This window comes from Neodiprion lecontei, chromosome 4, assembly GCF_021901455.1.
Source record: "Neodiprion lecontei isolate iyNeoLeco1 chromosome 4, iyNeoLeco1.1, whole genome shotgun sequence".
NCBI lineage: Eukaryota > Metazoa > Arthropoda > Insecta > Hymenoptera > Diprionidae > Neodiprion > Neodiprion lecontei.
The window spans coordinates 33,771,085-33,797,601 of NC_060263.1; the positions used below are offsets into that span (position 1 = coordinate 33,771,085).

Sequence of the window (26,517 nt, forward strand, 5' to 3'; positions counted from 1 at the left end):
ATTCGTGATCGATTTAAGACCACGGTGTTGCAAAACAAAAAATCACCGCCTCCCTCGTTCCTTTCACTTCAACCGCGATCTCGGCTGGCACGTATCTTCACAATACGTTACAGATCCCGAGTCATCTTTCAACGATAAGACCCTGAAAATATGGTTTCGAATTCACGCATAGATTTTGACCGTCAGATTATTCGGATAACTCGATCGCGTTCCTGAAAATTAAAACTGCGCTGCGGAAACCGGTCCAATTGAAGAGAGAAGGAACGAAATGAAGAGGGAATAAAAGGTGAACTGACGGTTTCTATTTCCGAGTCCTCAGCCGACTCTTCTAGGTCCGCTTCAACTTGTTCGACCCAAGCCTGACCAACTCGCAACGGCCAATTGACCAAACGTCTGTCCGAAATGCTGCGTCGCTCCTTCGCTCGACGATGGCCATTCGCGAGTTCTTGTCTTTCCAGGCCTGAAGATCCGTATAGCGTAGGAACTAGGCTACATCCTTTGTCTAGGTCTCCTCTAGCATTTCCTACGGCAGTTGACCCTTATGATATACGCTCACGCTTCACGGTGTCTGCGATACTTGGCATCGGGCCTAAAAACCTTCGCCACTTTACGACCGAATCTCGACTAGCAAGAATAGTTGACAAGGTAGAATCTCGTTCCCCGATTTCTTGGCAGAATTATGCTTTTCTTCTTCTTCTTCTCCATTTTCTGGTTTGCACATTTTTCTCCAGTCGCTGTATTATACAACCTTGCGGAAAAGTGAGGATCAATACAGCTCATCGAATGTATACATTGGTACGTATTATACTACGCGTACTGTATTCTCCGTTTAAACATTCAACCGCGAAGGATAGGTGGCTGATTTCCGTCGACAAAGTTACGTTTTTTCCACGAAGCAGGAAATTCTTCTTCATCTTTATGTCACTCTCCTCTTCCTTTCGGTTCCCCATATTCTTATAGCTTATCGACTACTTTCTTTACTCGAGATCACCGACGGCCGAGTCTTCTCACATTCATTGAGTATTGACTACCATTCACGGTGAGTCGGACCCAAAGGCTTGTCGCAACAATCAGATCGTAGCAATAAAAATTCACGTTCTTCCCGTTCAATACGTACAACTATCATAAAACGGATACCTTCAATGCGTTGTCTTTGGTCATATCAGAATCACCGATTATCGTTAAACTGACGGAATTGTCTCTCGCACCCGTAAGCCTCCACGTGGTATGGAAACTTGAATTTGTTCATCGATTATTTATAATACATTACACACATGCCGACGTACCCTCCTGCGTGGAGCGGGCAACGCGGAGGAGGGGCGAAGCTATTAGCGATATTCCCTCTTCCCTTGACTTGCCCTGATCGATGCTGCGGAGGCTGCTGTGGCCTGGGCCAGTGACGTCACGTCGCTTACCTCCCTCCCCCGACTCATCCCCCGGGCTCTGACGTCACTACCCTGGCACCCCGGCTCCCTGGAACGCTCTTCGTTCAGCCAAACCTCTGGCCTATTGTTTCGAGGGGTGGCGGTCCCACCTAGAGGGTTCTTATCATACCCTTTTACCCCACCCCCTCTCCCGACCTTCCCCTCCGATTTCGCTTCCATCTTCCACCCTCTCGTTCTCCCTTTTACGTATTATGTACCGTCTTTCACGGTATTAGAAGAACTGAACTTCGGCTCCCTCTGTTCCACTCTGCGTTGTATTTATTTGAACGCTTTCGTCGCAGGTCAGAAATCATTTCGAGATGCTCCTTCTGTTAACTCGAGCGTAAACCTCAGCGCGGGGATGTGATTTTTATCGCTATAATCGTACTTTATGAAATACAGAGCCTTGTCAAACTATTTTTTCCTTGGTCTTGAAGTTTGAGCTAATTATAAGTTGACTTGAACCTTGACAAACAATTTTGTCTTGACCCTGAAAAGGTAAGACGCTCTTTCAAGGAATATTTGTGGAAAATTACGATAAAATGAAACTTCTCAAAGCGTTGAAACATAAAGGGAAATATGTTTACACAGCTTGTACAGTCAGAACTCTTTCGACTCGTACATTTTATTAGCGGCCTTTGATGAACGAAACGAGCTTATACTACAGTTACAACCAACGTCTCATTCTTTACACATTACAAACATTGCAATCGATGTTTTTATGTCAGCGCAATACGTCTTGCTAATTCCCGTAGTTCTCTGCGACGAACTTTGTCGGTTGAGGTTTTCGGTAAGTGCTCCAAAAATCTAACACCACCACGAAGCCGTTTACCATCAGGCAATTTTGCAGCGACAAAGTCAATCAACTCTTGCTCTGTAACCTGAAAATCGAATCGAGGCGTTTTAACAGTTGAAGTTATCGTTGGATAGATGGTAAATATTAAATGAGAATTTAAATATAATTCATTCGAAAGAATCTTTGGAATTTCTAATAGTTTCGTGTTCGCTGGAGTGTTCATTTATCGGTTTTCTCACATCCACATCTAGATCCTCACTCTCCGGCAATTGAGTTACAATCTAATCTTATTGTCGGTGACAACTTTAGAGTGTATATAAAATGCGATACTATATCGATGAATCACTGTGTTGGATAGCAGACCGGGGAGTAATTGGCTTTAATGGAGAATATACACCAACATCACCAACGTACGAAAAATAAGTATAAGGTACCTGTTTGTCGACTATTGATGCATCGGTTCTGACCACAAAAGCAATAGGCTGCTCGATATCTACAGGATGCGGCATGGCTACAACTGCTACCTCCTTGACTCCAGGATGAGATAGAAGCACATTTTCGATATCAGCTGGACATACGTTATATTCCGGGCAGCTGATCAAATCTTTCAATCTATCTACGACGAAAATCTCCCCATCCTCGTCATAATAGCCAAGATCCCCCGAGTGCAACCATCCTACGAAAAAAACTCGAATGGCAACGTCTTTGGAATGTAAGCCAGAAGTCAAACCTTACGAATGTCGAAACATTCCCTCGAAAATTTTTAAGCCAACTCACCGTCCTCGTCAAGAACACTAACTGTAGCCTCCGGATTCTTCCAGTAATATTTCATCCTGCTGCAAGTCTTCAACCATAGTTCACCCATTTGATTGGCTCCCAGTACCCGGCCGGTATCAGGATCAACTACTTTCAGTTGGCGATTCGGTAGAATAACACCATTTGATGTAGGTTTCGATTCATTATCCTGAACTGAGAAAGCACCACCGGTTTCGGACATGCCGTATATAACGACGATCAAAGCATGCGGTACCTTTTTCTTCAAGGCTTTTCGAGACACGACCGACAGAGTGCATCCGCCGGTAACGATGCGTCGAAGACTGGAGAGGTCGTACATGTCCAAGGCATCTGACCTTACTAATCTATTGATCATGAAGGGGCTCAAGAAAAGGCTCACTGTCTGCAACAAGAGATGTACGTATCATTTTACACTCGTGTGACGTCAAGCTATTTCAATCACATTGAATGCATTCCATAACTTACTCTAAGTTTTTCGATGAGTGCGCATGCTGTGTACTCTTCGAAGGTCGGTGCTAAAAACCTGGTCTCATTTATGACTATAGGTTCGAGCATGCCGAGTACTTCACTCAGCCATCCTAGACTCGTGAAATTTAGCGCATTAGCGCCGTAAACTGCAGGGCCCTTCAAACGCCCCAGGATAGCTGAGTGGGGCAATGCAACACCTTTCGGAACACCCGAGGACCCAGAAGTCCACACGATTACTGCAGTTTCATTAGAACTTTTGATCGGTGTGCATCTGTAGTTCTGGACTTCGTCGATTTTTTGTTCAGTGATTATTTTTTCGAACTGTAAAAAATCCGTACGTCGACCAAACGTAACAAGTTTTATGTCTACCGTCATTTTCTCAATCGCCTCGGCAAAGATGCCAGCTAATTCTTCGTTGACGAATGCCATTTTCGGAGTGGTGATTTTCATCATACGGTAAAGGTCCTCTAGAAGGATAATTTCAGCATTTTTAACGTTGAAGAGCTAGTTGAAATCATGTTTTCGTTACGCGTAGCATACTTTATTCATGTACAGCCTGAATTCTGTTTTTCTTATTCCACTGCTTTTTTGAACACTCATCAACCCTCCATCGGCCAACATGGACGATATCGTCCACCCTGACTTTCTCACTTATCGGTATCTCGGGAGCAGCGCGAGGGCGTAGCCTCTCCCCCCCCCCCCCCCCCGCAAAAAAAAAAACAAAAAAACTTTCAAGCCTCATAAGTACCTACAAATGCAAAAATGCACCATTTTTTACCGGATCGTTATCAAGTACGGGACGCTAGAAGTTACAGCCAGGACGAAATCTTCCATATTGGCCGGCGGTGTTACTATTTGCCGAAATTGAATTAGGTCCAAAGTTTGTATTTTCCTATTCATTTTAAAACTTCAATACGTAGTCCATAAACCTAACCTAAAAGAAAAAAAGTTTTCAGTGAGCTATCGTATCACAAAGTGGTGTTTTCGGGTGCTTATTTTTCCGATACATTCGGGTTGTTCTGGAATTGTTATTTTCTCACTAGTTTTGACATTTCTAACATATAATCGTAAATATTACTAAAAAACAATCATTTGCAGTGAAAAATCATCATAAATTCTGGTATTATGCGTAAATAATTTATAATTATTAATTAAGTAGAAATTTTTTAACGAAAACTATTGAAATATTAAGTAAACATCTAAAATAGATTACCCGAATGTTTTTTTTTAAATTACTGAATATTTCTAAGTGGGGAAAAAAGAGAGAAATATTTTAATTTTACAGAATATTGCACCTTAAAAAATAGCCCATATCGAGGTGTCGAAATGAATAGAGTTTTTTAAGTGAAGCCCAATGGGAGTAGATTTTATTGAAAGATCATAACATCAGGTTTAACCCTAGAATATCTTTTCTTAATAACTATCTGTTACTGAGATTTTTTTGCGAAATGGGCACTCTGCAATTTTTCATTTTTTAACAATTTCCACTAATCAACTAATTGAAAATTTTGCAATGCAAACCATTGGAATGTCAAGTAAGCACCCGAAACTGATTACCTGAATTTTTCGGAAACTTTTGAAAATCCCTATGTGGCGGAAAGTTAAGTTTGTCGGTATTACGTCGCAACTAAGCACGCGCGTTGCATGGGTACGTGTACGGCCTTTATAAGTCTTGACTTTGCGTCAAGTGTACTCATAATTATTATGCCATGAAGTTGTATGTGTAACGCGTCCAATTTTACATTGAGATATGAATTAAAGTACGTAATACACACTTTGGTTGCCGCTGTTATTGTTTTAACGAGACTTATCAGCGGTTTCGCCAACCATTCGACTGTTACGAAACTTACCTCCGATCACCTCAACGTGTAAGGGATTGAAGATGGCCCCAAGGTACAGGGCTGCTAAACACGGCATTGCAAGATCCAAATGATGGTGATCGCAAATCATAACAACGTCTCCTGGGAGTAAACCGTTTGCTTTCATCCACAAAGCACATCTCACGCTTCTGTCCCGCATCTTCTCGAAGGTGCATGCTTCGTCAGTTACAGCATCAACCTGAAAGCTCGTGTTCCAACGCGTCAAAACAAATACTCGTGTATTTATGACTACAACGAATCTCTTCAAGGAAAACCCTGATCGGTTATTGATACTTCCGCCATAGATTGCAAAATTACAACACGTCCGGTTGGAAGATATGTAAAAATGGCGTATTACGTATATTCACCTGTCCTACGAATTCCGGATGTTTTTCCAGTTTATGTAGGACGAGTTCTCCTAAACTGGCGTATTCAGACGGAGATCCGGGAACGACCTTACCCTTGAGTATATTGTTCTCAATTGTGAACCTCGAATCAGTCTGGAAATAATTTTACAACATTTTTTACCAGTTTTCAAACAGTGAATGTAACGTTGGGAAATTCGTGCAGTTTTAAATCCCGTGTGTACTGTGAGCATCGGAATAGCCGTTACGATGCTCGCCTAATGATCAGAACAAAACATATAGGTATCGAAACGTGTTTACCGCATACCGCGCAGTCCGGAGCACGAATCGAGAGATAATTAATAAGACGACAGTTCAAAACGAGACCCCGTGCTGTATGGACGATTCGAGATATTTATTATATACTGCTCGAAATAAAATAATATTTTAAACCGCAACACGCCGTCTCTGTCCTGCCTACTTTATTTAATTCTATTTTATTGACCCTTCTTACAGTACGTAGGCTGTAAATATTTTGCTACGAATGCATCGATCGATAAATCAGTACATAATCGTAACGTTTTTCTTAAATGACTCTGCGAAGTGAAGAGTTCGCATCAGGCTGAAGTTTGTATCGTTATTGTAATGATGCATCTTTCGAAAAAATCGTTATTTTGCAACATTGGAATTGCTTGAAATTTAGTAAACTGTCAATACAACATCAACGTACTCAGATTTTGTGAATTCAACTTCTTCAGGTATTTTAAAAGTGGAAAATAGTCGTTTTTTTTTCAACGTTTCGATACATTAGCGTTACTAATTTCAACCTCGTAAGTTAGCGACATGACCGAATCGATGTAAAAGTCAGATACCGTTTTACGTTATCGCCGACAACTAAGTAAATCTCAAGTTATCGAAATGAGGTCGAAATTCAGCTCCCAATCAGTTGAATGGATAAAGATGTAAAACCCAAAGTGTATAAGAAAAATGGAAACCGGTCATCTATCAAGTTGTCTTAAGTTGTGTGTAACGAAATCACTCACCATTTTCACTGTTTGCCGATAAAATTGTTCTTTTTTAATTTAATTTTTCGTTACTGTGCTCTATAAGATCCGTTTAGGTATTTGACGTAAAAAATTCTTTTTCAACTTGACATAAACCGTCTTTCGAATGAATCACGGTAAGAGTAATCACCATCACACTGCAACTACTGATAGTGGGAAATCAACGCGAGCTGTCTATTTATAAAGAATTCTCTACAGTGGAATCACAAATTGGTGTAGCGAAGTTATCTTATCGAAATAGTAACGAACAAGTTTGGATAGCGCACGCAGACGTAATTAGTCCATGGTTACATTTTCGACCGGCAAAGCTTCGCACAGCTAGTAGCTTATACTTCGTGTAAAATCACATCAGTGAATGGAGCTTGCTGCCGTAATTTGGTAATCCAACCTCGGAACACGAAAAGCACCAAGCAACCGAAAACCGAGGCAAGCGGTCCATAAATGAGCCCTTAATCTGCCATCCATCAACCACTTGCGATCGGCCAAGGTCGTAGCTTTTTGGAACGATCATCAAAGCTTCAAAATTACGGAATTATATCTCATTAAACCTACAGATTATTATTTATTCAATTTTTATTTTTCTAATTTACTCTCCTACCTCTTCCCGTTTGAAACATAGAAACATTACACACCCTATAATACTATTTCTTTATTTAGGGTCTGCTGACATTGGGTTTAATACCATCAATTGATGGTAAGTGGTCGACTGTCATATTATCAGTATGTAATTTGAAAATTAGTATTCCGTCACCTTTTAACATTTGCAACTGGTTCATACGACTTACTCATTGCTTTTTTTTTTTTTTTTTTTAATTTGACTTAGGTAACCCAAGGTCAATGATCAATTCGGATGCGGACAAGAAAATCGCGATTTGCGATTCGTTCGAAGTAAAGTCTATAACATAGTGTTCGTCTTATGTATTTTCATCATAAATACAAATCCCTAGGTCAAATTAATGTTGTTTCAGATAACTTCACATTGATGTATTCGACAAACCGGGACAGTACGGATTTTCGCAGAATGCACAAAAATGTTTGAAAGTTGATGATTAACGAAAATTTAAATTTATTTATAGACCTTGATATCGGTTTTCAAACTCTGCGCAGAAATTTTGAAATGAAACTGACGAAACACATTTTTTTCTTTCTACCTTACAATAAAGTATCTGAAGCTTATCCAAATCCACGTAACATCCAGTGTGGCATCCCGAATATTCTGAGGATGAATTCGTACAGGTGTAGACGAGTGCGCATGGCTGAGTATTGATCGTATCCTCGGTAAGAACCGTTGGATAAAAGGTGCTTGGCGGTTAATACCTCAGGAACCTACCTTATCGAGGAATATCGAAAAGCTCCCCTGGGGCAGAACGCAAAAGCTCCCAGTAGGCTGGCACATACGGTCGATAAACCTCGAGCCGATGCAAGCAACGAAGCTTTTCATGAGCTTCGAAACTCGGAGATGGAAACCAAACTCCGAAACAAAGCTCGATCCTTCCTCATCACGTCACGGCCGGACACGCAGCATTCAAATCCTCGCGCGCGGATAAGCGCGAGACAAACGGAAAGTAACGTGTACTTTTCGCCCAAGACCTTGGTACCGGAACGTAATTGCGATGGTACGTGTTTTGCCCAGCTGAAAAGGTTCGCAAGCTAAAAAAGCTCCACCGGCGCCAGCGGTTCAGCCTTCGTAATTAAATTTCGAATTATAACACAGTCAGTTTGGCTTAGCAGACAGATTTGAAATATGCGAAACTGCTGGAATCCGCCTGAAGGAACGACGTCCCGTTTCATTATTTTCTAATCGTCCACCCGTGCCCAATTAAAATTTCAAACACAACTGCCCGCCTCGGACTTACCGTCGCAAGCGTGGTTAATCCCGTACGTGTAACCTCTTGATGCGAATCTAAGCAAGCTCATTAAAGAGAGATCAAAACGTGATTGAAATAATTAATTTTTTGCCTCCCATTCCCCCTCGCTCCTTGCTTGATTGCCCCAACGCGACATCTTTGTTCGGAAGTTACACAGTCAAAAGTTGAAAGATTGTGTCGCAAATATTGCCTGTTTCTTTTTTTTCTCGTTATCTAAACATAAAAAGAATATCGAGTTTTATAATTGCGTGCTCAGGTAGGATGACAGCGTTGAGTGAAAGTGCACTCCCGAAAAGAGGTTTGAAGATGGAAATATCTGTGCGGTGTAGCATATATCCGTAAAATATTATGAAACTAACTGTTCAAAGTATAATTATTGCCATGTCAAAGTCATGAACTCCGAGATGTCATATTAAACTAACGATCGTTATACGCACATATCATATGTGTAGGTAGTCGAAGGAAGAACTGCTGTCATAAATAAAAATCAATCAGATTCCGGTCTTCGGGTGACAAAAATGAGAAGTCCTTTCGACAGAAGCATCTTTTCTGAACAATTAGAGGCGAATGATTAAGATCTTTCTGTTCCACATTCCTCTAAACTTATGAGGGAAATGTAGACCGCGCACCTGGCATAAGTAAGAGATACGTCAATACGAAGATTAGAGCGACGCCTTATGTTTCCAATCTCTTAGCGTCTTTGAGGCAACCTCCGTCGCTCTCAGGTTTCGCTGTCTTACATTTGAATAAGATATTCATGAATTCAAAGGCTGCTCTAGCCCCAACGAGAATGTGGGCTCGGGATACACACGTTGTCTATGTATTTACATCGGAGGTGCAGGAAGGAACAATGTGTAAACATCAATCGAGACGTGCTAACTTGCGCCGTCTCTCACGACGTGTGACTGACTGACTGATCGAGAAGACAGACGTTCGTCACCATCGTGATTGCGAGCCAACGTGAAAGTTACATCGGAAGTAATTAGTGAATGCATCATTTATTTTATCGTCGCGCTCGCGATTCACCTTCTTGTTTTTAACCATTTCAGTAACCCAAAAAAAAATATAAAAAAAAAGAAGAGAGAAAAACAGAGTGTCACTATCGTGGCTTACGTAACTGAAAGGGTTAAACACTGGTACCGAGGTAAATGAAAATGGGAATATCATTTTCACAGTCGTATTCATAGGTAGACTATTCCTTTTGCGCTTAGCTTTTTGTTAATTTGCACGAAATAACAGCAAAATTTAGATTGATATTTAGTATCGCTCTCGTCGGTCTCTCATTTAGGTATGTTTTTCTACAGTGTTGATCGCTATAGAATTCGTGAAGCGTTTGATTAATACTGAAGAAAGAGAAAAGATGTAGACCTCAACTTCAACCATTGGCAACGTGTAATTCTTGTAGTTGACTGGGCTAATTCCCCTTCGTTGGAAACTGGCGATGAGACGTGTAATATAACAAAAGGATCTTGAGTACGATGCAGGTTATAATTTTCATTATCAAAGACAGGAAAAACAATTGTCTAGCATTTGCTGAGGAAGAAGATAGTTGAACAAAATTTCCCTCTGGTAACGCCTAGACGAAAATAGTATCTAACAGCTACTTTCACCAGAAATATGATGTTCCATTATTACCGATACATCTATGCGGATAAAAGAAGATGATGGGCTGCAGCCCGATCGAAACGTGGCAATAAAACATTGCTCAAGAAAAAAATTTCTCTTCAATTGACCATCACTCGACGAAAACTACCTATCATTAATCCTCCAACGGTCACTAACTTCAAAATATGTTTTATTATTACTGCATTTTCTAGTCTTTTCTCCAACGTATGTAATGAACGTATATTTTTTCTTTCTGCTTTCAGGTAAGTTCCAAGTCACGTGAGCCAATCTACCAAAGGTATCATAGTTCTAATGCTCAGGCGTTAAAGCCGAATACGTACCATTGGGAAACATTCACCCAGGTGAGCTCAGACCAATTAGTATGTGTAAAAATTATTCGAGGGGCGTAGCCTTGGATTCGAACTTTCCCACATTTTTACATACGCTATCCACCTTTACATGCGGTGAACACGTTTTACACAACCGGAATAAATCGATAATCGATTATAGTATACCTATGCGCTAGCAAACAATGGAACGGGATATAGTTTGGTTGGAAGGTGTAAGATTTCTAGGTGTCACAGGTCATTAAACCAAAGATAAATTTTTACATTTGGGCCCTGAGGGAGGCCCTCTCCAAAAAAAATTGAATAGAGTTTATTGATAACAAACATGCTAATTTATGACTACATATTCATTTACAACAATTGTCACGAACTAAAGATTACTTACATTAATTTACGCGGTAAGCCTCGTACTGAGGTGAAATTTTCTATGAGAAAGAAAATTATAACTGCAGCGGCAATAGAATTTAGAATTTTTGAAAAACATAATCGGGACTCCATATCCAAGGTATTATCCGTCAGAGACGAACAATTTCCATGTAAGGTAGGACAGTCATCTTCTAAATAATAACAAATTATAGTTAACCTTCACATCATAACCCATCGACATCAATTGTTAAAAAAAATATAAATGTTTACCAGTATCGAAGGAGGGATGCCGATTATTTGTCCGGTTCTTGCGGTGACATTATTTAACTGGTGTTCGGCAGATTATTTGAACAATAATAGGTGTTAATAGAAGACGCGACGTCACACAGGATCGAGGAACAAAGAAAGGGAATATGGATCCCGCGTCGATAATGATGTGAAGGGAAGGTCAAGCATAGTTCTATTTCTAGGGAAACATAGTGTCATCATCGTGGCGCCAACAAATTTAACTAGTTCCAAGTGTTAGATCCTTTGCTGCGAAGAGAGAATTAACTCAAATGTTTGTTGGAAATTATGTTGTAATATCGGCTGCTCAGATTGTCGATGTCAGATCTGAGATTAACACTATTTTGATTGGAAGGTGTCCGTGTCAATGAAGCTGCCTTTATGCACGAGCGTCTGCGATGTTTCGACGATTCTCACCGTGTATCGATACTCACATCGAATATAAAGCGTGAACTGCTTCGGGCGTTTATTGTCCTATTGGTTCAAGGATCATCGATCCGATTGTTCCATACGGGCCTGATTTACATGGTAAGTTATGAGTTCCAACGTACGTCAAGGTGATCGATATCGAAGATATTATCCTTGTTTCTCGTACTTTTGTTGCGAGTCCTGTCGTTTCCACCGTATTCTTCGATCGTCCGAATCTCATCAGGAGTAAATTACAAGTATCGATATTCGCAGCTTGGCGTACTTCGTTGCGCTGTGAGATACGAATACATACGTATGCTACGTGTATCCATCGCAACGCTCAGAATTGATCCGATTCAATTCCAGTGTTGCTATTATATCCTCGTGCGCTTTGAGAATCGGATCGCGGAAAGCAGGATCAGCTCGTGTCTAATCCCCGGAACAAGTATCGATTGATCGGTACCTATTTGCGCGGTCACGGTATCTCCTTAACAGGTCTTCGGATCAGTGCAATTAGGCTTGGATATTGTAAGCTGCTGTCGGCTGTCAGACGTCTTGTACACGTATCACAGATTCCTGATATTATAACGCGTCAATATCACAGCCACGCGAGATTTCTCTGTTGCTCGAGAGTGGCAGGTGAAATGAAAGTAACATTGCCTTATGAGTTCAACTGAGAACGGTAATGGGTCGTTGACTTCTTTGAGCACATATGCCAGGGTGAATTAAACCTTCTTTGACCCGAGCCCCGGAAACATGGAACGACGCTGATATTTTCGTTTTGTTACAAATCGTTGAAAAATTCCGTCCATCGTTTCGACAGAGTTTCAACTAATAATAAAGTCAGTTAATTTCATCGCGTTTCAATGTTACATCGCGATACGGTAGAGGCTTTTTTTGGGCAGCCAACCATGAGTTTCATTCAATGTTCAACCGAAGTATTTCCGGCATTATTTTTGCACTTTTTTCGTCGTCATGGTATCATAGACCAAAGGTTGAACATTTTTTACATACCGTAACGGACAATATTCTTAAACCCCGTTATATGCAGATACGCACAAGAATGAAATATCAAATGAATGTAACGAGGAAGCACGCATTGCAACACTTATCGGTAAAAATCGAACAGGCTAAGCTACTTTAAATAAGCTTTTGGTTAGAGAAAACCGCATATTCAAATATACAGGAATACAATGTATATCCCAATGACAAGCAACTCTTGCGTGCGGTTCAAATTCATTTCTTTCCTCCTCGCTAAGCGCGCATAAAAACTTTGCGACCGTATTCTGTTCACCCTTAAGGACTTTCCGCTGTCTGAAACTTTTCGAGCGAGATACTGTTTCTATAATTTACGGAGTCGGAGCCCAAAAGTTATTCTTCTCTTCAACGCGATGCGGTGTAGAGTTGTATCAACTTATCTACTGGGAGTATTCGGTGAACGGTTTCGACACGAACGACGTTCCGCCGGCAGATAGGCAACCTAACTTACTTCTTACATACGGTAAGTACCTAATAGATGTAACTTCGGTTGCCGATATTCTGTCGAAACATCGTTCGCGCCGGGACCTTTCGCCGAAAACTCCTGATATACACGTTCGGTAGAAATATGCAATAAAATTTCTGTCTTAGCCATGAATTACGTCTTACATTTTCAGAGTTTCCTTCAACAGTCCATTCAGTCCCTTCAACCAACATTTAGTGATTCTAGCACGACATACCGGCAACCGAAATTACAATAATTCCAACAAAACGATACCTCACTTGACCCGAGCATACGACAATGAGAGTTTTTGAAACCAACAGAATATATATGATCTTGTATTGATCGAACATTTGTTGGATCAAAAAGTAGGATATTCAGATCGTCAAATTGATTATTTAATCAACTATGTAATACAGGTCATTGAACTAAATGTTCTGCCGTTTCAACATCCTTGTACTTGATTCAACTAGTTATTCATTTTATAGATAATTATATTTCATTCGGTTCCTGTAACTCGCAATATTGTTGTATTTAATGAATAGTATTTTCTTTACCTCAGAAGTGTTGAGTTCAAAATGGCTTGCTTGGTTATAGACGTACAGAATCAAAAATTTTTCGGTGTTCCGTTTAATGACCTCTATAACCAAGAAAACCATTTCGAACTTTTGTATTTACCTGATATTCACTTCGCCACCCGTAACCACCGGATTTAGTTTACTGAAACCGATCACGTTTGATTCAATAAATTTTTTTTTATAATATATAAATATATATTATAGGGGAGCCTTCCGAACGATTCCGATTGATAATTATTGCCTGCGGTAGAACAACGCGACAAGACAATCTCGATGAGAAAAAAAAAAGTAAAAAAAAAAAAAAAACCGACAAAAAGTTAATAGCGGCTAAAATTCATTCATCAAATTTCGATACATATACATCAAGCCAAATTATCCCGGATGGCAATCGGTGCTCGTTATAACTCCGCATTTGCAAGGAGCGAGAGAGAGAGAGAGAGAGAGAGGGAGGGAGAGAGGTCCGTCCACGTGACGACCTCGTCTTCCGTTCCCTCCCCCCTCCTCTTCCCCCTCGATGTTGCGCGTACGCGAAACTAGAAAGTTACCTTCGTGGTCCAGTGGCTCTTCGGAGCGCGGGCGATTTGATTCCCGTTTGCGAAACGGGGGCGCGCGCAGCCGCGTGGAATATCCGGGCTGCGCGGGGCCCGCGAAATGAGCGTTCGTTACGCTCCTGGCACCGGGCGGTAGGAATCGTAAGACAATCGATTTGTTTGTGTTGAACACACACGGGAAACGGCACGCAGTGCCGACACAGCATCGCCGGGCGGCCACTTCCTTACCAGATTTCTCGCTCCTCTCAACCTATGCGTACAAGTATAACGCTTAGTTACGTCTCTCCGGCGTCACGATTAGAGCGGCTCGGGTTGCCGGGATCGAAGCTGCTTCGAACCGCGGTTACACAATTCGCGTCAAGTGTCAAGTGTCAAGTTTGGGGATATTGTGTGTATATAACGAATATACGCGAAACGGGGCAAACCGATCGTTGTGTCTGCGCGACAAGTTTTTTATACGATTCGGATCTCCGGTTGGAAGTGGCGCGACACGACCTCATAATTTAAACATCCTAAATCGAATTTACACGCGAATCGGTCACAGATCACATGGGATTCGATTGGTACGGGTGGTATGTCTGTGGATGATAAAAGACAAATATGCAAGTATCTTCTACGAGTGAGTGATATGATAAAGCGATACCGATTTTCATCCAGACATTATACCACTTGAATCTGTTTTTGTGCGGATGAACTGCTGCGGTGTAGGATAATATTTTCAACCGTGGTTATGGCGAGAATTTGTATTTGCGACAGACGTTCAACGTTCGCTAAAAACGGTGCGCGAAGATAACAATGTGAAGAAGAATTCCAAAGTTTGCAATTTTATCGTGTCCTGGAAACGATGAAATTTTCGCCCTGGCGCATGTTGATTAAAAATAAAATTAAGCTGACGCGATGTAAAGCGAATAATGCTGCCTACTGTTGTTTCCACCTCGTGCAGACGGAAAGTGTGATTAATTATTTGTCGGAGAACGTGTATATAAAAACGAGGTTTCTTCTTCTTTCGCAAATATCAAAATTTACATTTGATGTATGCGCGAGGGTGCAAAGCTGTTTGGACCGAGTGAAAATAAACACTACATAATGTGAGAAATCGTTCGCTCCGTGTAAAATTGTGAAATTAAAAGTGTGCGGGGTTTTTGTTTCCTTTCATTTTTTTTCTCATCTCTCTAAGCGTCGGTGAAAACGTGTAATTATTATACGCGCCATGACACTGCATTATCGTATGATAATTATCTTCAAAACCTGCGTATGAGTGGAAATTCCAATTGTAAATTTCTACGTGACCGCGTGGATAAAATACGTGAATAGGTATACGAATAGATATATAACGCGAGTAGCATTAATCGAGCGCGGATCAATTAATTTTGACGACACGAACGGATCGGTAATTATTTACTGGCTATGCGATGTGTATAACGATGCTGGATAGCCAGGTGCAGTTATTAACATACACACGTTGACATTACAAATTCTCTGTGGCAGAGATTGACGTCATTATGTAAATTATTTGAACAAGTATAGAAGGAGATTCCTAACCAAATCACAGTGTAATATTAAACGTAATTCAAACATTCAAAGGAATTGATATTGCCGCGTGTTCGAGCGAAATTGATCGTAGATTTGATTCTTCTCTTTATTCCCCCGCCTTGACCTCTTCTTTTTTCAGTTGACCTGCTTTGTCAGGCCTTATGAGAAGGGTTAAGATAAATTAGTGACTTATTGAATTTTGGATGCTACAGACGAGCGACAGTTTAATCCAATTTCGAACAGCGTTAGGGTAAAACTTTACATCTCAAATGTTTATATACATATATAAATATAGAAACCGAGTTCCCGTTGGCGTGAAATTAGCCCTTAAAGACACTCAGGGAATCAAGGAGATTAGCGAAATCGTGAAGATCGTCGGTGCATAAATTAGTCCCGGTCCACTCATATATATATATATATATATATATATATATATATATATATATATATATATATATATATATATATATATATATATATATATATATATATAAAATTATCTAATTGGTTGAAAAACTGTTCAGTATTTTGAATCGATGTGATAAAACCGTACTTTGCTGTTCAAGAATCGCAGGTCATCCTTTCCCCGTTCCGATTACGATTGTAAAAATCGGGGTTAAATATTTTTTTTAATTCCACGCTATTTGACAGTCTCAACAAATTCCTTGAGGGTCTGAAATTTTTGTATAAACGCGTCGTCCGACGCTATCTTCGAGTAATTAATTCGTACCTCCGAGTACACCGTTACTATATACCTATAAATAGGTACGTACAATAGCACTCACCAGTGCAAAGTATTCTAACCTTTCGACACGCTGGAATCGTTTTGCTCATGCACTGTATACGGATTCTTATCTGACTAGTTGTACAAAGGTGTAATATGTGCAATGCAATTCTTACACGGTTGTAAAAATAACCTACACTCGTATCTACACGCAGCTGATTAGAGTCGAGTTGTAAATCCAGATTACATTATATCTTTATACAGTAGGTATATTGTAGATATAATACAAATGACGCGGTCATTCGTCGCCTCGGCGTTTTGATGCTGCAACGCGTTCCGGGAGAGACAAGAAAAAAGAAAAATAAAAAAACAAAATACAGCTTCATCGGTGAGTTGAGAAAGGAAGAAAAAAAAAAGGGGGCGAAGAAAGAAAAATAAGAGAAACTAGGACCAGCCGCGAATACAAGCGCCGTTGGAGAGATTTATCTAGCGACTTGACGAATCCCACGTGTTATTCAAATTCCGTACGGCTGTTCCACTAGCTCTGAGTTACACAGCTACGCGTGCATTTGCGGTCGTAAAATTAAAATCGGATATCCATACTGAAAATTGGATGAAAATACGGAGTGTTCTCAGGCGTACGTATATGCCATGTATATAGGTATACAGGTATGTACGTATATACATTACGCCTTGTATCCGCGGGAATCGGTTTTTTTTCCGAAGAAGCTCCCTTGTTATAGAAGCAAGCTGTACTCGAATCGTGTCAATCGATCACTGTCTTCGTACTAAGTGAAACGTACCTATTGCGTTTCGTTTAAATTGAACCGGATTATTATATTTTTTTACGCAAAGGGATTGTGTACGTGTGTATATGTATGTACGTGCGTACGTATATACGTATATATATATATATGTATGTATGTGTAAGTAGCGCTGTTGCGCGGAGGGTCGCGATCCCGCCGGGCTGAACTCTACGACGATTTATCACTCCCACGATTTCAGCCTGCTTCTTTTTCTTTCGCATTTCACTTCACTCGTCGCTCTCCTGCAGCAAGTGCTGCGAAGGTGCGTCCAGGCCTGTGTGTGCAGGCACATAACAAGATTCGCGGAACGATTGATGGATCTTTGTATTATACCTGACTGCCTGTTGATTATTATCAGGGAAATTTAACATTATTATGCAGTTCTGTTGTACAACATGTACGATACAGAGATCGAGGATAACAGCGTTCAATCACCCGTGAAAATGACACGCGAAATATGATAATCCGAAAGGTCGCGCCGAGTACAATGTAAACTATTTCTTATAACAACATATTCCTGTCAACAAAAGATATCCTGGAGTAAACGGATTTCTAAGCTCCGTCAAGACTCTCGGGCATTCTCTCGTGTAATCGGACGTATATTTACACACATTGCCTGTCCCTATAACGCGTTCCTCGACTTGAGTGTAACAACGACGCATCGTAGGTAGGAGTTTTCGTTTGCTTATCGTTGTACATAGTTTGCATGTCGACGGTGTCAAGCCGCGAAACAATGCTTCTGCACATATACATGCCGGAGTATGGCTTTTGTATCAACTTGCGGGACCGCGATATGGCCTACTTATTTATTTTTATACTTTTTCTTTCACCACGCAACAATGTGGAATCCAGTTTACACCGTACGGCTGAAAGCTCGAAGCACTGGCTTCCAACTTTGCTTTCTGTTATTCTGACCGAACTATCGATCTCTTATGCACTTGGCACGCGGACAGTAGACGTAAAGTGAGAGAGTCTTATTACACAATTTTAGAATTTGACTGGATGTAATATACGTATAAAGAAGCAATTTATCGGTTTTTTATTTTCTGGATGCCGAACCTCGACCGGTAAAAAAAATCCTCAAGTTCTACCAGCCGACTTTTGATACACGCTTAGTGAATAATTTTTCAATTCTTTCTCGTCGTATCTTTTCTTTCGAGTATAACGTTGTTTGGCTGGAAAAACCGGCGAATCACAGTCACGTATTGGAAAGATGAAAATGCTTTCGCAATCGCGGTTGATTTTTCCGATGCATTGCGAGCAGCTAATGATAGCTACTTCTCAGAACTGTCTTGACGCAGTGAACTGCACTCTGTCAAACCACGGTGTGCTCGATCACATATACTTCACATTTACTTCTCATATTATATTTCATATCGCGTTGCAACGTGATATCGCCACTTCGTCTCACGCTAACAAGGCAAGCCCTTAGGGTCTCTCTGGAAGAGCAAAGATCTTTCATATTAGAAGCCAAGCTTAGAAGAGTTACGTACGTCACTGCTTCGGACACAAGATTATTGAGCCGACCTTTTTTCAGTTTATTCACATGCTTGATACGGCTTCGAAATACGCGTGTTCAGGGAAATCGCCTTTGCAATTAGCCAAAACACGAGCTGCATAAATCGTCTTGTCGAGCGTGGAAGCGAAACTTCCGACCTGACGTTACGAACATGTGACACAAAATGGTAGGCTAGTGTTAATAAATCGGAACACAAGAACAGGCGCATGAATTGTACCGATACAGTTGTGACATGCGGTTTTATGAGTCGTCGGGATCGGGAGGCTTGAATCTTTGGTTATGCCTTATAATTTATGCATCGATAATGTCAGAACGTGGTGGCACTATCGGTAAGAAATATCTCACGATGACTGAAACAAGACGTCATCTCCGATCCGGTTATCCGAACCGACACCCGCAGTCCGCGTATCTCGGGTAACTAAGACGCGTCGGTTTAAACAAATGATTATTTAAAAGCTGACCTCCATTTTGACAGGACTACATGTTATACGCGTTGGTTCTATTGCCCGGCTACCGAAGCTGCTCCGTAAATGAGCTGTGAATCGAAATAAATCAAATCTGATCAACTTATCGCCGTGTCGTTACACCCCCATGCCACGGTACTTACATCTTTAACCGTATAAATATTTCGCAACAATTTCATTCCGAAAAACGTACGTAATCAATTTTAAAAGATCCGCGTCGCGTTCCGTCCCCTGCTATAATCATATCGCATACGACGAAGTCGCTCTTTGTTCGCTGTTCGTTTATCATCGATATTTGTTTAGCACTGATTATACGCGCCATAGGTATGTGCCTCGTTTCGTACCTACGCTCCTGATCAAGCATTCATCGGTTGTTTTTGGAAGAAATAGAAATAGGAGTAAAACGGAAGAAAAAAAATATGCATAAAACCAACAACCAAACAATTATTAGGCGATATTAAAACGTGCGTCTACCGTTTTCGTAATTTGAAATCGTTCCAATTAACGCGTTGTAGCTTATCCACGCGGAATATCGCCGGCCCAGGTTTCATACTAAAATCTGTTTTATTTGCCACAAATGCGGCCAACCGTGGAAGCTGTAAACCTGAATGAATTAACGGACGTTTTTTTATTATTACTATTATTATCATTTTTGTTTTTCACGCTATAAATTTTGGCCCACCGTGATACTTTGACCTCGTTGTTGGAGCTCTGGCCAATGTTCCGTGTACATCAAAGTTAATAACCCACCGTTTATCGTCTGCATTTTTATATTTATGCCAAAATTGTTGCCAGAGGACGAATCGCGACCGCAGCTTCTCTTCGCCAGTTTATCACGGACTTCCAGTTTTCCAAATCGTATAACCATGTTTTATGGTGAACCTCACGCGATGCTCGATCTACCCTGTAGTTCCCACTGGATTTAGATAATATCCTCTGCACTTTGTGGAAGAGATTTGACTCTTCACGTTCTCGATAAATATTTCGTGCGGTTGGAATTCGAAATGAAAAATGCGACCCTGGAGAATGACTCGTGGAATCGATTAATTATTCTCATTCCGGCCTTAGAAAAAATAAATTTTTCTACGAAATTGCAATTAATTTTAGTGAAATTTTCACAGTAACCACGGTTAACTAGTCCCAAATTCAATTAAAACAACAGACAGCTAGTATGTAGGTGCGTACTAGTGCTGTACGATTCAGCCTCATTAGCTGAAAGTTAGCTGGCTAAAGTAATTTGCCGGCAAAAATAGTTGACCGGTAAATCGGCTAGGCCGGCCAGGAATAGATAATCAGTTAATTTTAACCGGCTGAGCCTAAAAATTCAGAAAATCAACAAGCAAATGAATGTTTCACCTTTTGGATTCGAAATTTTAACTAAAATACCTCATAAATAACCGTGTTTAGCACTTAGAAATAGAGAAGTTTTTGTGCGAATCCAATTTTAATATTACTGACTACGGTTGGGAAATAATACGCATTAAGTTATTCGAAAATGTGCGGAGCTTAGTAAGTGATTTTGGAAAGTTGACCAAAAACAAGTGTCACGATTTGACAGACGTTAATTTTTATTCTTAGCTTGGCTGATTATTATTGATTGATCAATTTTTCAGGCACCTTGGACAATTGGATGACAATAATTCTGTAAAGTGAATATATTAAAACTTATTGCAACCAGTTGCAAGTTCAAATCTCAAAAGTCAAAAATTCATTTACTTGTTGATTTTGTAACACTTTTATGTCAAGTTTGTTATCTGGCTAACTAATTTGACCGGCAAAGTTTGAGCTAATTAGCCCGGTCAACTGTCTTGAGCGACTAATCCGGCTAAATCGTACAACACTAGTACATACCCGTAAACCTTAGCAAATGAAACTGACGTTACGCCCTCAAGTTTGAAAAATTTTTCGATTTCCTCGGGGGCCTTTCGGCCTCTCGTATCACTTAGGCGATCCGACGTGGAACTCTTAGAAAAGTTTTACTTCTTTCCCTTTGTTCGATTTTGTCATCGGCATAAACTATAACTCTCATTCTAGCAAATTACGGTCTAAGCCACTCAACTTTATCACTTCTGCATGCTGTCCATCTTCGTCTTCGAATATCAACTATCGTAACTAAGCGATTAAGATTATAGAGATGTCCGTCATACTTCCACCATAAATAACTTTCTTTGTCTGTCAAATAAAGAAGCCGACTTGACTGCGTCAGATTGGTCATGATTTATGTCACCGGACATCGTGAAACAATACAATATACTAAAAATGGACGACCGTCTCCACCGAGCTTATCAGAGTTGTAATAAACTACCTACACGATTACAGTTTCCTGCGCGTTTTCGCTCACCGTTACGAACTTTTATACGGAAATAAAATTTTATACATCGATGCCGTGCAGCTCGTAACGATACACCCGTCTTCGCTTGTGTACTGTACTTGTTCGAATTTTTTTTTTATCTCAAGTCACTTTTATTTTTCATATTTTTTATAAGTTTTCAACGAAGATACAAGCTATCCACTCATCGACACCGTCGTCGTAATTACGAACTCGAGCTTCGTCTCGCGCATTAATTTATTCACGATCAACCTTTACGCACCGTCGCTCGGCGTCGGTCATTCTTGTAGTACACGACGCGAACTCTCCTCCTTGGAATATCTCCAGCTCATTGTTCTGAAATTTTAGTCACGGTCACGATGTTCTACGAGATAATCGCCACCATTTTATAATCACTGCGGTCGTCGGGCAGGGAAACACGTATTTAGTGTAAACCGACTACGCGGATTAATCAAGTGCAAATTGATCATGTTTAATATTGGTGAATCGTGTGCGTTTCGAAATACCGAATAAACACCGAGTGTAATGCCCTGATTAAAGACTTGTGGAAAATCAGTGATCAGTATGATCACGGTATCGTTTCTTCTTTGGACACTGCTCAAGACCCATGAGAATGGAGTACCCGGTGATATCGAAAATGGCGGAATGAGTCGACGCGAATCCCTCGCTAAGGACGCTCGTCGGGACTCGCGGGAAACGTCGGTCAGTCTTCCTGCGGGTCGCCGTCACACCCGTGGTCGACACTCGCGACGATATTACGTGGATCGAAAGAGGAGGTGAGTATTGCTCGTTTAATGAACATCTGAACGGTCATGAATATCCTGCAGTTTATTGGGACCGTTAGACATGTAATTTGGGTGATCGGCATCGCCCTCACAAGTACATTCGTTGATCGTCTTACCGGATGTATTGCGGTTGCGCGTAAAAGAGAAAACTGATTAAAACAAATTCTATAAATTAGCAGGTACCTTATACGTACGCTGCGGGCGAGTTGAGTGAAGAAATTTGAAGTTTAAAACGATCGTTGCCTCGGTAGTCTTGACTTTTATTGGTGTTTGTAGGTGACACAGCGAAATACTTGGATTAGCGTCAGCTGTTGGCGATAAGATGAAAAAATAGAAGATAAAACTGCCTGATAATCCGGGAATAATCTCAATTACAGTCGAGGTCGCTGTTATATCAGCCGTTTCGTAAATACCTGAGGCTTCTGACACAGCTCTGTATAACTATCCGACAAATTGTCGCGTGAAAACTATGGTTAATGGTACGTAGTGGTCGATTCATGGGTGATAAGACAGATTCCACGAAAACAGAGATTCTGTCTTATACGTACATCGATGTCTCCTACCGTGTGTTCTATTCTCGGCAGGGAGATGAATTCGTTGCGGTTGTATATTTCTGCTGGTTGTAAAAAACGCAAGAATATTCTGGTTTTCGTCGGTATAAAAAAAAAAAAAAAAAAAAATGGCATTCGCTAAACGCCGGCCAACCCACAATTTGTTGGTTGACATTAAAAGTTGGCAGCACTCTGAATTTGAGAACAACTCAAAAGTATTGTTCGAACTTTTTATTGAGTAACGCGCTGCTTTCGACTCGACGTATTTACCTGTGTAATTGAATTTCCAAGCCGCGGGACAGTTTTTCAATTTCTTTAACTTTTGAAGTGGAATATATTCTATGGTACGATGTGTAACCGCTTGCCGAATGACGAGAGACTGATGAATATTTAGACAAACGCCGTTTTACATTATAGTTTCGAATTTTTATTACTAGAAGAATCATCGTCTGCGCCTGAAAGATCAAACTTTAGAATTTATTATACATGCGGTATTCAAAGAAGTATATTCAGCTGCGAAGCCTTTTACTTTCGCCCACGAATCTCTTGCGTAACGGGGAGGAGAGAACGAATTAAACCCGCTGACGTCACGCTGATTCTGACACAATTACACTCAACGGTCATTTAAATAATGCGTAGAGTCGGGTGATTAAAATTTTAATTGCAAATTAATCCTCGCTCGGGTCAATGCATCGATGATTATCACAGACATCTTTCCAATTTCAATCGACTTCTGGTAACACTTGACTGAAAGCTATTAAACCCATACCGACATACGACTCCCCGCTGAAGTGCCTAACAGGGTGCGTGTTTTACCATTATCTGGGTAAAATCCGACCCGGTACTAGTTGCAATTAACCCCGTTTGATTACACAGATTTGGTCTACGGGAGATTTAATTATTCGGCAATTATCCAACCAGTTCATGTAGGTACGTGAAAATAAATTCCAAACTGACCGGAGAGTACGGCAAAGTCCTCGTGGGCGGCGAGTGGTGATATTTTGCACGTATTTAACTTTTGCCGTTCGCAATTCCTCGCTCGGTGAACAAATTTTCATCGTTTATTTCATTCGATTTGTTTACCCCCATAACTCAGAGAGTTTAGGGTATCAGGATGCGCCTTTATGTTAATACCGATGATTTATGTTTCCAAATACTTTGCGACAACATATTAATTACCATGCAAATATACTCGGCAAACCTTGTCTGCAATAAATTAACAGATAACACTTTCGGGACCAGAACGAACAAAAGATCAGAGCCAAAAAATCCTTGTTCTCGTAAGAATACTGTTGAAATGAAAAAAGAAAGTTGTAAATATTTGTGAAAATTGTTAGAAATAGTTTAGTGTAGCTGTACATTTGCAAATTTTACTTGATCCTAGAATTTACAGCGCAAGGCAGCAATATAGCGTATACTACTGCTTGTTACTTATCACATGTTCGTGTAAAAGTTTTTTTTACACCTTAAAGCGTGAAATTGTTGAAAACTAGTTAAAATTTTCTCGTCTTTTTCTCGAGCGCGTGTAAAAGACGAACGAATACACGTACACGAAGTACCCTGACTTGTTTTTCGCGATGACGTCTAAACCCAATTAAATACGGCTCTGGAATTCTCTGTACTTTTTTACTGGCGCCCGAGTGTGATGAACTCGGAAAGTAATAATAGTCATCCGAGCATCAGCCCAGCCCACGAATGCAAACAAAGTCGAGATACAAAGAACCAACCGACACAGCGGCCGAGACAGCCAGTCAAAATTCATAACCTCGGGCTTAATACGCCGCTCGGATAATCCGATCTTTGAGCAAGTTGGAGAGACTCGAGTACTTTGCCGAGATTAATTCAACCATGGTATACAGCGGCGGAAGAAGCCGACCGAATGCCTTAAGGGGGCGTCCTGGTCGATTTCGACGTTTTCGTACGGAGCTTTCCACGCCAACACTTGCTAAACGGTTAACCGTGACATTTTTTAATTTTAGAAAGGATTTTTTCTACGTTAGTACGACCCCTGAAAAGCTTCCAAGACTTTCCTCAAGTTTTTTCAATCACTTGTCTTTACCCTATGATTTTTTAAGTCCGTCTCAAAAACACCCGAATTCATTTTTATGAAACAGGAAATAAAGCATTTGGTTACCGAAATGAAACATTTTCGTGCAAGATTCAGAGTGGGACCTTGTTTTGTTCTGTTTTTTTTTTTTATGTATCGTAACGTTCTGTGACGTTGCAAAAATTAATAAGGATTCGCGAGCTTATTTAATGAGACAAATTAAAGGCGCAAATAAAATGTCGTGAAAAAGCTTTAATAGCAGAGAACGTGTTTCTAGTTTAAAGTCTGAAACAAGACTGTTTTTACAATAATGTTGGTTGACGCAGCAACCTTATTCTTTTTAAAGACATAAGAGGTTTGTAAACTTCTTTCATCTACGATGACTACTAGATCATTAAAAGGGGGGTAAGACGGGTGATTCCACCCTTTGTAACAGTATTTTAATCGTTCCTCTTTCTATTTTCACACCTGTTAAACATCTATTGTAATACATACCGCATCTCCGATTTGATTACTGATTTTTCAAATAGTACCTCCAGTTCTGAAACACACTCACGATGTTTTCCAACTTTTTTTCCCACACCTTTTGTGCCATTATTTTATAGAAAATGAGTTTTAAACAGAACTTTGAAACAAAATCGTCAATACGTGAACTTCGAAATTCGGAGATACTCGTATATACGTCGACATCGAAATCGACCAAGGCACCGCAGATATTGGAAAGTGAAAATCCTCACCGCACAATCATACCGAATTTGTACGCACATACGTACGTACATGAAAATTCCAAAAGAGGAAGCGGCTTTTTTGCACACGGCAGTGAAACATTATACCGCTATTCAATCGAATTAAACGATGAAAATCGTCGATCCCAACGTTAATTCTCCCAATCGCCTGCGGATTACGCCTTCGATGGGCGAGCGCGTTATTGCAGGACACCGAGCCACGGTTATCACGTTCCCTGGGATATTATCGTTAAGACGAGCGTTCGAACTTTAAAACTGATAAACGCCGCTCCAATTTTTGCCGCTATATTTCAACGCCTAACAGCTCTAACGGGCTTAGAGGCTCCGCCAATAAGGTTAGGGGTTTACAACGTGGCGTGCCGGCAAGGTAAACTCTCTCTGATCTAGGTATAAGGTAAGTACTTCGACGAGTGCAAGGTCTCGCTCTGCTGCCGTGCTGCACCTGTAAAAGCTACTATCAATCCGATCCTGTTTCGGGGTACTAATTTTGTGCAACGAGGACGCCGGTTCTCTCATTGCAACGTTATTCGCATCCTGCAGGTTTTCGCTGTCGGCTTTGACACTGAAACATATTGTTCAAACTTGGTTTTGTTTACGGAGAATACATCGCGCCTACGACCGTATTTGTCTACTACCCGGAAGCTTTGGGTGTGAAAATAAGTTTTCGAACTGTTGTTTAATTATGCACATATTCATGGTGGTATTGGGGGAGCATAACGCTCGGGGAGCTTCGAATCGTGAATTCATGGCGCAAAGGGGTAGTTCTTGACACAAA

General features: G+C 40.7%; 2 protein-coding genes across 14 annotated transcripts in view; one reads left to right on the forward strand and one right to left on the reverse strand.

Moving 5' to 3' along the window:
• Window positions 1–26,517, forward strand: part of LOC107225786 (cAMP-specific 3',5'-cyclic phosphodiesterase) — a 278,042-nt gene that overhangs the window by 170,848 nt on the left and 80,677 nt on the right. Inside the window, exons 1-2 of one of the 13 annotated variants that reach the window (XM_046738548.1) lie at window positions 14,495–15,552; window positions 21,962–22,389. The exons of 11 other annotated variants lie outside the window; for them this stretch is intronic. In XM_046738548.1, the coding sequence (XP_046594504.1) occupies window positions 22,178–22,389 (212 nt within the window). In that variant the 5' untranslated portion in view covers window positions 14,495–15,552; window positions 21,962–22,177. Of the gene's footprint in view, window positions 1–14,494; window positions 15,553–21,903; window positions 22,390–26,517 lie in introns of those variants that run through there. One more of the 13 variants, XM_046738549.1, reaches the window with a different exon arrangement.
• The window catches only part of LOC124294189 (4-coumarate--CoA ligase 1-like), a 52,277-nt gene continuing 27,805 nt past the window's right edge, over window positions 2,046–26,517 (reverse strand). Inside the window, exons 2-7 of the mRNA XM_046738561.1 lie at window positions 5,711–5,842; window positions 5,334–5,541; window positions 3,481–3,950; window positions 2,998–3,397; window positions 2,655–2,896; window positions 2,046–2,305 (exon numbers count right to left, since the gene is read on the reverse strand). Of these exons, the coding sequence (XP_046594517.1) occupies window positions 2,144–2,305; window positions 2,655–2,896; window positions 2,998–3,397; window positions 3,481–3,950; window positions 5,334–5,502 (1,443 nt within the window). The 5' untranslated portion in view covers window positions 5,503–5,541; window positions 5,711–5,842 and the 3' untranslated portion in view covers window positions 2,046–2,143. The remainder of the gene's footprint in view (window positions 2,306–2,654; window positions 2,897–2,997; window positions 3,398–3,480; window positions 3,951–5,333; window positions 5,542–5,710; window positions 5,843–26,517) is intronic.